This window comes from Dipodomys spectabilis, unplaced genomic scaffold (genome assembly GCF_019054845.1).
Source record: "Dipodomys spectabilis isolate Male_0828 unplaced genomic scaffold, ASM1905484v1 ptg000069l, whole genome shotgun sequence".
NCBI lineage: Eukaryota > Metazoa > Chordata > Mammalia > Rodentia > Heteromyidae > Dipodomys > Dipodomys spectabilis.
Window position 1 is genome coordinate 4,857,855 of NW_024870746.1, and position 11,101 is coordinate 4,868,955.

The 11,101-nt window shown below is 53.7% G+C and overlaps 1 protein-coding gene across 1 annotated transcript; it reads left to right on the forward strand.

The window, feature by feature from the left end:
• The first annotated feature begins 1,081 nt into the window (after window positions 1-1,081).
• Window positions 1,082-10,529, forward strand: Nes (nestin). Its single transcript, XM_042681721.1, has 4 exons — window positions 1,082-1,957; window positions 2,872-2,996; window positions 5,036-5,109; window positions 5,824-10,529. The coding sequence occupies exons 1-4, from the start codon at window positions 1,175-1,177 to the stop codon at window positions 10,095-10,097; spliced, it is 5,256 nt and encodes a 1,751-aa protein (XP_042537655.1). The 5' UTR covers window positions 1,082-1,174; the 3' UTR covers window positions 10,098-10,529.
• The last annotated feature ends 572 nt before the right edge of the window (window positions 10,530-11,101 follow it).

Genomic DNA, 11,101 nt, shown 5'->3' on the forward strand with positions numbered 1-11,101 from the left:
TGGAGGTGGCACTGTGGCTCAAGTGATAGAGCTCTAGCCTTGAGCTGAAGAGCTGAGGGACAGAGCCTAGGCCCAGAGTTCAGGCCCCATGACCACCACCAACAACAAAAGCAAACAATAGTAAGGGTAAAGGTGAGGTGGAGAAAATGTTCTCAAGTTAGGCCATCCCTTCCCACCATCCCTTTTTCCCAATTGAGGCAGAGGCAATAGGGTGTTTGGACAGCTTGCATACTTATACATAAGGAATCAGATATTTGTTCTTCCTATTTCCAGGCAGTGTCTCTCTTTCCAGGGCGCACATTTTCTCTGCAAAGCTCAGGACCCTGTCCATCCTCCCAGCAGCCCCTCATTATCTTCAGCAGCCCCTCATTATCACATTTGATGGATGTGAATCTCTCTGTCTCTGTCTCTCTGTCTCTGTCTCTCTGTGTCTGTCTGTCTGTCTCTGTCTCTGTCTCTGTCTCTCTCTGCTTGTACTGGGGCTTGAATTCAAAGGCTGGGTATTCCCCTTAGCTTTTTCCACTCAAGGCTAGCGCTCCACCACTCGAGCCACAACTCCACTTCGGCTTTTTGCCGAAAGTCTCAGGAACTTTCCTCCCTAGGCTGGCTTCAGAGGGTGATCATCAGATCTCAGCCTCTTGAGTAGTAGCTATGATTACAGGCGTGAGCCACCAGCGCCTGGCAAGAGACCGAGTTTTAATTCAGGAAGTGGTAGCTTTCTTGGGTGTGCTGAGTAATGGTGACTCTCATCCCCTCTAAGGGCCCAGTTCTGTACCTCATCCTGGATGCGGGGAGGAGGGGGGGTGTAAGAGGGGAAAGGATGCTGGCCCTCACAGCCTCCCCCACACCCCAAAGCCAGCACCATTGTATAGGATTCCCCAGGGTCTGGCTTGTCTTGTGGTTCCACCCCCAGGCATCCCGAGTGCTGGGACCACAGAGGCTGCGAGTTGGGCCGGGCGCTAAGGGGTTAAAGCGCGGGCCCCGCCCCTGGCCCGCCGGGCTGGCGGGAGTATGAATAGCGGCGCCGGCTGTGCGGACTCTCAGTCGCTGGGCTGCTCCCGCCGCTCCTTGCCATTGTCCCCTGCAGGCCTTCTTTTAGTCCTCAAAGTTCTGAGGGCCGCTCCCGCGTCCCCGTGCGCGTCGGTCTACGCTCGGTGCGGGGCTGGCGAGCAGGATGGAGGGCTGCATGGGGGAGGAATCGTTCCAGATGTGGGAGCTCAATCGACGCCTGGAGGCCTACCTGGGCCGGGTCAAGGCGCTGGAGGAGCAGAATGAGCTGCTCAGCGCGGAGCTCGCGGGTCTGCGCGCACAGTCCGCCGATGCTTCTTGGCGAGCCCGTGCCGACGACGAGCTGGCGGCGCTGCGGGGCCTGGTGGACCAGCGCTGGCGGGAGAAGCACGCGGCCGAGGTGGCGCGCGACAACCTGGCGGAGGAGCTGGAGGGCGTGGCGGGCCGGTGCCAGCAGGTGCGGCTGACCCGGGAGCGGATCGCCGAGGAGGCTGCCCGCCACCGGCGTGCGGTGGAGACGGAGAAATGCGCCCAAGGCTGGCTGAGCAGCCAGGCTGCGGAGTTGGAGCGCGAGCTGGAGGCTCTGCGCGCCGCGCACGAGGAGGAGCGCGCCAGCCTCAACGCCCAGGCCTCCTGTGCCCCCCGCGGCCCCGCGCCGCCCCGCGGGTCCCCGGCCCCCGCACCCGAGGTGGAGGAGTTGGCCAGGCGGCTGGGGGAGGCGTGGCGCGGGGCCGTGCGCGGCTACCAGGAGCGCGTGGCGCACATGGAGACGTCGCTGGGCCAGTCCCGCGAGCGGCTGGGTCAAGCGGTGCAGGGCGCCCGGGAGAGTCGCCTAGAGCTACAGCAGCTCCAGGCGGAGCGCGGCGGACTCCAGGAGCGCAGGGCGGCGTTGGAACAGAGGTTGGAGAGTCGCTGGCAGGAGCGGCTGCAGGCCACTGAAAAGTTTCAGGTGAGGAGGTCTCTGATCTTGCTAAGACCTGGTTCTAGGACATCCCTAAAAGACTTCTGGGAAAGCAGTGGAGCAAGGGGTGGCTGCTGATTCAGGCAGTCACAGACTCCACTCGAGGCTAGGAAAGCAGCCCACGCTCTCTGGATAGCGCCCTTCTCCCATGATGCTCCCTACCCCCACCCTGTGTGTCTCCCTAGCCCCTCAGAAAGTGGCCAGCACTTCCTCCATCAGCCCTGAGGACATAGCCAGGTAGAATGGCCAAGTCTCAGCCCTCCTCCCCTTAGAAGAGCAAGGGGCCCTGGATGAGTGGCCTCCAGCCCCCTCTCCCATAACATGGCTTCTCAAGCTCCCTGGAGAACATTCCAGAGGCTTGGGGCAGCTGTTCCTCTTCACACTGCACAGATATGACCAACAGCTGAGAAAACAGCTTCTTGCCTGGGCCAGACAAGGTGGCTCTGGTCTAGCCATAGCCACCTCCCCACTTCTCTCAGAGGGAAGATTCCAGAATATGTGGGAAGTGGGGAGGAGGGGCTGTGCAGAGCAGGAGGCAGGGATGGGATCCAGGATTGCAGGCCTCTTGGTGGATCATTTTTCCTTCTGCTTCCACTTTCCCCCTTCTCTGTAACTCATCTCCTCTCTCCCTTCACATCCTGCTTCCTGTGGGAGCCAAATGAATTCTTAAGAACATGTGCTACCATTTAATCCGTGTCCTCTGGGGGACCCTGGCTTGGGAGAGGGTTGAAGATACCTCTCTACATGCATCTGGGGGGAACCCAGTAGGGGCTCCCTGGGTGGAGGTGGGGGAGGCTGGGACCTGCTCTACAGAGAAATCAGTCAGAGTGCCAAACAGAAAGAACAATCTAGGCCAGGAGGTACCTCAGTACACCAACGACTGTCTCTGGCTTGCTCCACAGCTGGCCGTGGAGGCTCTGGAACAGGAGAAGCAGGGCCTACAGAGCCAGATTGCTCAGGTCTTGGAAGGTCGGCAGCAGCTGGCACACCTTAAGATGTCCCTCAGCTTAGAGGTGGCTACATACAGGTATGGGCTGATGCAGATTCACTTATGCTCACACATGCAAGTCAGAGACTCCTTTGCTGAAGGGAACTGGGGACCCAGCTTGGTTACCCCTGGGTTCTGTGACTATAAGCTGTTAAATTCCCCACCCAGAATATGTTCCCCTCCCCCCCCCCCCCCCCAGCCCATCTGTTTCCCCCTTGGTTTTAGAACCAGACATTCTTATGCCAGGAGACCTTGAAGAAAAAAAAAAGATGATGTTGCTGAGTGGGGAGAAGGTTGAATGGGGGGCAGGGAAATTTTTATTCAGACTCTTCTCAGGGGCTAGAAATCCACAGCCTCTGTGTACATCCACTGGTCAGCCTTGTATAGGGGTAAGAGCTAGACCAGGTGACTTCCTGGTCCCCTTGTAGCTCAAGTATTATGGGGTCCGATTCCTCTCAAGCCCCGGTGCTGTTGGCCCTGCCGAGCTCACTGGCCACCTTCCCCCATTGCACTAGGAAAGGCTGAGAGGGGCTGTTGCTTTTCATTGGCATTATGACCTCTGAGGATATCTGTTTTGGGAAATGAGACTGGCTGGCTAGTGATCCAGTGATGGAGCCTGAGGAAGGGGCTTCATGACTTGTGTGAACTGTGTAAACCAGGCTACAAGGCAGGAGCTAGGGTTGGACAAATTATTATTATTATTATTTTTTTGCCAGTTATGGTGCCTGAACTCTGGGCCTGGGCACTGTCCCTCAGCTCTTCAGCTCAAGGCTAGTGCTCTACCACTTGAGCCACAGCACCACTTCCAGCTTTTTCTGCTTATGTGGTGCTGAGGAATCAAACCCAGGGCCTCATGCATGCAAGGCAAGCACTCTACCACTGAGCCACCTTCCCAGCCCCGGGTTGGACAAATTATTAAGACCAGATCTCCCCAGAATCTATTGGCAGAAATCATAGAGATGGCCAGGCACCAGTGGCTCGCACTTGTAATCCTAGCTGAGATCTGAGGATCATGGTTCAAATCTAGCTGAGGCAAGAAAGTTCATGAGACTTATCTCTAAGTAACCTGAAGTAGAACTCTGGCTTAAAGTGGTTGAGCACTAGCTTCAGCAGAAAAGCTAGGGAACAGCACCCAGGCCTTGATTTCAAGCCTCATGACCAACAAACAAATGAAAAAAAAAAAAGGAAAAAAAGAAAAGGCAGTGATGCTAGGACTGGAGGGAGTCAGGGCCCAAAGAGGGAAGGTCAGCGAATAGCTAGCCAGGGTGGAGAAGAGAAAGGCTCTCTCTCCACAGAGGACAGAGCAGAGAGGGCAGGTACTGCCAGAGGAGGACAGAAGTAAGAATATACAGCAGTGCCAGCCAGGCCCAGAAGTCATCAGAGGAGTAAAGAAGATCATTAGAATAGCTTGTTAAATTGACTGGTCTTCCTCCATCAGCTCCACAGGGTAGGAGTTTGGTCCCAAAGATCTCTGTACCCTAAAGGGGCTTTGAGATCCCCAAATGAAGGAGGGCTTTGACCCTAGTCCAAGCATTGAGAGGAAGGGTCTGCGCAGGCCCTGAGGAATGTAACTAGGGTTTTGAGGCATGAAAAGGATTTGAAGAGAGGGAGCTGAATTCATTTGCTTTTGTCTGTCACCAGCTCTGGGGCCCAGGGGTGGAGGGGGCTCCATCCCATGGGAACTGCCTGAGAATTCCCACTTCCTCTGAGAAGCCCCCTTCTCAGACCCTCCAGATGGCAGTATGGACAAAGGCATCAATTAGCATAAGAATTGGCCCCCCACCCTGAGGATGAGGTCATTGGCCTGGGATGGGGAGGAGGAGCGTAGTCTGAGTGATCTTTGAGTGAGCAGTGGCACTGTGTCTAACTGTGGGAATCTGCTTGTGTGACTGTGAGGCCCTCTGTGTGTGTGTGACTTTGTTTGATGTCTGTGGGTATGTGTAACCATGCGACTTCACCCCACATGGAGCAAATTTTGTGTGATAAGGTTCAATATGAAGAGGGGGTCTGTAGTACAGGGGAACAATCTGAGACAGGGCAGGCAGAAGGCTGACCCAGCTTTGCTTCCCAACCTCCAGGACTCTGCTGGAGGCTGAGAACTCGCGGCTGCAGACACCTGGCAGTGTTTCCAAGACTTCCCTTGGCTTCCAGGGTAAGAGGAGGGGCTAACTTTTCTTTGTTCTTTTTTGGGGGGGTGAGGTGGGGCTTGAACTCAGGTCTTGAGCTCTTTTGCTCAAGGCTAACACTCTAGCACTTTGACCACAGTGTCATTTCAGTTCAGGTGGTTAATTAGAAATCAGAATCTCATAGACTTTCCTGCCTGGGCTGGCTTTGAACTGCAATCATCAGATCTCACTCTCCTGAGTAGCAAGAGCCAAGAGCACCTAGCTTCCTTTGTTCTTTTTACCAGGGGCAGACTTTTTCTGACATACCAATCTAAGTCTTTTTTTTTTATCCTGTATGTGCATGTTCTGGTATTGGAGCGGAACTCAGGACCAGGGCATTCTCCCTTAGTTTATTTGCTCAAGGCTAGTAGTGCTCTACCACTTGAACCACAGTTCCCCTTCCAGCTTTTTGGTGGTTGTTTGGAGATAAGAAGCTTACAAACTTTCCTACTCAGTCTGGCTTTGAACCATTATCTTCAGATCTCAGCTTCCTGTGTAGCTAGAATTACAGATGTGAGCCACCGGCCCCTATAACTCTTAACTCCTTGGCCCCAACAGCACTGAGCATGCTCTCAGCCCAGCCAGCATCCTGTGCTAAGGGCAGCCTCCTGGTATACTCTTGCCACTGGCAAGGACTGCCCTGTAGCTCCCCAAAGAACCAAAATATACTGATGCTGTTTCTTCCCCCTCTGCCTTTCTAGACCCCAAGCTGGAGCTGCATTTCTCTGGGACCCCAGAGGGTCGGCGTCTGGGACCTTTTCTCCCTGTCCTCAGCCCAACTCCTCTCCCTTCACCCTTGCCCAATACCCTTGAGACACCTGTGCCAGCCTTTCTGAAGAGCCAGGAATTCCTTCAGACCCATACCCCTACTCCCACTCTAGCCAGCACCCCCATCCCAACCACACCTAAAGCTCCCTGTCCTGCTACCAATGCAGAGATCAGAGCCCAGGATGCCCCCCTTTCCCTGCTCCAGCCACAGAATGTGAGGCAACAGGCTCCAGAGTCCCTATGGGCTGAAGCCAAAGCAACTTTCCCTGACAGCATCCTCCCCGGACCAGAGGAGCCTGGAGGCGAGCAGCAAGGGGTTAGTGCAGGCCAGTCCCCTGAGGATCAGGCCTCCTCAGTCCAACTCCTCAGTTCTGACTACCCCAAATTAGAGGCTAATGATGGAGAACCCAGTGAGACTAAAGGATCTAGTATATTCCCAGAAGATAAAGGGCAAGTCTGGGGGCTGGTAGAGAAAGAAGTAGACATAGAGTTCAAAGCAGTGAGTAGTTTACAGCAGGAAACACAGCAAGAGGAAGGAGAGTTGGACATGAAGGAAATTCAGGACTTCCACGGTCTTTTTGAAAAAGAAACTGCAAAGGTTCTGCAAGAGGAGATTCAAGAGCCACCAGTGTGTTTGGAAAACCAGAGCCATAAGACACTAGAGAAAGGGAATCCTGAGTATCTGAGGTCTTTAGAAGAAGAGAACTTAGAAGCAACAAAAAGTACAGAAAAAGAAAATCAAGAGTTACTAAAGTCTTTAGAAGGAAAGGATGTGGAGGAAGAGAGACCTCTAGATAAGGACATACAAACATTGGAATCCTTAGAAAAGGAGAACCAAGAACTAATGATGTCTCCTGAAGACAACATAGAGAGACATTTATCTCTAGGAAAGGATCAGGAATTAGTAAGGGCTCTAGAAGAGGAGAACTTAGAGTTATTGAGAGCTCTTGAAAAAGAGAGCCAGCAGTCACTGAGATCTCAAGAAAGAGAGGACCAGGAGACGTGGAGTTCTGTAGTCAAAGAGAGTCAGGAGTTCCTGACACCTCCTGAAGATGAGAATCAAGAGATCCTTAGACCTGTGGAGGAAGAGAATCAGGAGCCACTGAAGTCACGAGAAGAAGAGGACCAGGAGATTGTAAGATCTCCAGAAAAAGAGAATCAAGAGCCACTGAGGTTACTAGAAGAGGACCAGAGACCTCTCAAAAAAAATCAAGAGCCATTGAGGTTTGTAGAGGACCAGGGACCTCCAGTAAAAGAAAATCAAGAGTCATTGAGATCTGTAGAAGAAGACCAAAGAACTGTGAGCCCTCTAGAAAAAGAGAACCTGGAACCACTGATGTCTCCAGAAGAAGACCAGAAGATTATGATCCCTCTGGAAAAAAAGAACCAGGAGCCATCAGAGTCTCCAGAAGAGGACCAGAAGATTGTGAGCTCTCTAGAAAAAGAGAACCAGGAGTCATTGAAATCTTCAGAAGAAGAGGACCAGAGAATTGGGAGCCCTTTTGAAATAGAGAACCAGAAACCACTGAGGTCTCCAGAAGAAGAGGACCAGAAGATAGTGAGTTTTCTTGAAAAAGAGAAACAGGAGCCTCAAGAAGAAGAAGAAGAGCAAGAAATACTGAGATCTCTTGACCAAGATACTCAACAGCCACTGAGTGTTCTAGGAGAAGACCAGATGACATTTAGACCACCAGAGAAGGAAAATCCAGAGCCACTGAAATCTCTTGGAAAAGAACAGGAGGTAGATTGGTCTCTTGAAAAAGAGAATCAAGAGTTATTCAAGTCAATGGAAAAAGAGAGTATAGAAGTTGTGAGATCTTTTGAAACAGAGAACCTAGAACCACTGAAGACTGCCAGAGATGAGGACCTGGAAATACTAAAATCTCTAGAAACCCAAGAACCACTGGGCGCTGTAGAAGAAATTAATAAGGGGGCAATGAAAGCTCTAGAAAAGGACATTCAAGTTACCCTGGGGTCTGTAGGTGAAAACCAAGAGACACTGAGACCCACAGAAAAGGAAAATAAAAAACCAGTGAGCTCTCTGGAAGAGCAGAACCTAGAGACTCTGACATCTCTAGAAGTGGCAGAGAAGGAAAGTCAAAGGGATCTGGGAGAGGAAGAGATGGGCGAGAAGCAACAGTCACTCAGTTCTCGGGAAGAGGCGGGACAGGAGCTAACTCAGTCTACAAATCAGCCCAGGTGGGAGGATTTGGAGATGGAGGACCAAGCCCTTGCTCAGGTACTCCCGGCTGAGAGGGCTGGAGTAGGAAATGAGGATGAGGTAGAACTGGATCTGGGGGAACAGGATGGGAAAAAGGAGGTTGCACAGCAGGGACAGCCACAGCTAAACATCATAGGGGAGAGCTGGGATTCTGGGAGTGTAGAACCCAAAGAGCAGAGGGTCCCAGCAGAGGGAGCCAATGGAATGGGAGGCAATGAGGGCCTCCAAGGTCAACCAGAGCATGTGGCGACTTCCCAGGGAAAACCAGAAGCAATAGAGCCCCTATTGGAAGCTGAAGATGTGGCCATAGAACATGACCAAGTCCCCCTAGAGGTGACCTTGGAGTCAGAGACAGTCAGGGGTGAGTCTGTCAAAGTAGGAGCTGAGGTGGGACTGGAGCCAGAGATCACTGAGGTTGGGCTGGAGGACCCAGAGCACCTGCCTAGAGAGGAGATGAGTCAGCCACTTATGGGAGAGGAAAGTTTGGAGACAGAGAGTGCTCAGGGCCTGGAAGGTCCTAGAAAGGACCTAGAGAAGGCAGATGATCTGGAGGTAGCATCCACCGATCTGCCCAGGACCAGCAGAGACCCCCTGGAGCCTTCCAAGGGCTTAGAGGAGCCAGTGCCTGCAGACCCTTGGGTAGCAGAGCCATTCCGGGCTGAGACCCCAGCCCATGGCGGAAGTGATGCTCCTCCACCCACATCCCCAGGGACAGAAGATGAGGGGGCACAACCAGTGCTGGGGCTCTCCCATCCCGGGCCCTCAGAACACGGGCCACCTAGCCCAATCCCAGAAGATGTTCCAGGGTGCCAGCTCCAGACTGAGGGATGCCAAGAGGCTACCTGGGGTAAAGAAGGTAGAGCTGAAGCCCTGGGAAAGGAGGAGGGTACCTCGGAGGAGTTTGGTCCTCGGGGGGTCCCTGAAGAAGGTCTCCAGGAAGAAGAGGAGGAGAGCAAAGAAGAGAGTGAGGCTGATGAGCTCGGGGAAACCCTTCCAGACTCCACACCCCTGGGTCTCTACCTCAGCTCCCCTGTCTCCCCTAGATGGAGCTTGGCTGGCGAGCAGAGGCCCTCCCCTCAAGGGGAGGCTGGGAAGGAAAGCTGGGACTCAGATGTCCTAGCCTCCAAGGGTGTGGGAGCTCCACTCTCTGAAGAGGAGGAGGAAGAGGAAGAGGAGGAAGAGGAAGAGGAGGAGGGTGGGGAAGAACCAGGCCCTGACTCTGACCTGTCAGAAGAATTTGAGGACCTAGGGGCTGAGGTTTCTCATCTTGCTGGGATCCCCAGGGAGGTGGCAGAACCTCTGGGCCAGGCATCCCAGCTGCTAGATCATGCAGACTGGCATCAGGATGGGGAGTCAGATGGGTTTGCGGATGAGGAAGAAAGTGGGGAGGAAGGAGAGGAAGAAGAAGAGGAGAGGACAGAGCCAGAGTCCCGAAGGTGGGGACAAGGTTCCTCTGTGGGCAGTCTCCAGGCCCTGGGTAGTTCTCCAAGAGGAGACTTCTTTGAGCCCGAGGCAGTGGGTGTCAGTGTCCCCTGGGATGATGGCTTGAGGGGCACTGTGGCCGATGCTCCTGTGACTGCCCTGGAGACTGAGTCCCAGGACAGTGGTGAGCCTTCTGGTTTAGAGGAGGAGTCTGACCCTGTTCCCTTGGAAAGGGAGGTCAAAGTATCTGGTCCTTTGGAGACCCCTAGAGAGGTGGAGGTCATGGGTCCTGAGGAAGGGGACATTTTCAGTAATGGTCAGGAACCCAACTTGGAGGAGTCAGAACACGTGAATGGAATGGTGGTGAATGGACTGGAACAGTCCAAGGAAGTAGGACCTGGGACACAGGGGACCCCAGATGGGGACCAAGAGCTCCCCCTACAGGAAGGGGAAACCCAGAAGACACCTTGGGTAGGGACTCCCGTACACCTGGCCCCAGGCAGGTTCCTGAAATTCGCACCAAGGGAAGTAGAGGGAGATTCCTGGTCTTCAGAAGAAGACTAGAGAAAGCTCCTGGGTCAGACAGGACAAGGTGGGGCACCCCCCACGCCCCTCCCTGCTCAAGGGCAGCACGCCTAACTTAGGATGTTTTGATCTGTGGTTTCTAAGAAAGAAGTCTGGCTGGCTAGGCTAAAATGGAATGACAAACCAGCCCTGTCCACCATTAGAGGCTCAGGCCTTGCCAGGGAGACATACTGCTCACACCATCCCAAAGGCTTAAGTCAGACAAACCCCTGTAGTACTAGGTCCTCTTTCCTCTCCCCATAGGTGGAAAAGGCTCCAAAGGGACGCACTGCAACCTTTGGTTATGGGACTCCCCAGCTCTGCCCTCACAGGGGTGTGACCTGGCCAAGTGTGCCAGTGACCTGTCTGGTCCCTCATCTCTGCCCTGTCTAGCTCATCCCTGCTTGAATAAAGTCGGGCTTCCACCTGCAATGTCTGGACTCTTCCTTCCCTGACTCAAAGGGTTTATTTACAGTGCTGGGAGCAATGGGGGGACTGGGAGAGGCAGCTAGAGAAACTGGTATGGAAGAGGGACTCATCCTGAAGGGCATCCTGGGGGAAAGATAGACTCAAGCTGCCCACTCCAGCAGCTCTTGGGAGCCAGGCCAGTGACCTCAGCACTTGTACCAGGCCAGTCATCTCTGCTCACAGCACTGATTACAGAGATTAAATACTGGGTGATCCCCACCCTTGTGTGTCCTCTTCAATGGCCCCTCAATGCCGCCAGCATAATGATCCCCCTTGTCCCCAAATCCAAACAGTTGTCTGGGGCCTGATGACTGCCTGGGCGGGGGTAAGGGAGGAGGGAAGCGCACTCTGCTCTTGACCGTATGGCCCCAGGTCAATTTTTAATCTCTGAACCACAGCTACACAGGAGGGAGGTTGGACTGGGTGACTTGGAGGGCCTTCTGGAGCAGGGGGAGCAGGGAAGAGGCTGGGAGAAGCCTCTGAGTTCTTCAGCTTAGATCTACAGAGGGACGTTTGTTTTCTCCTCACAGCCTGAA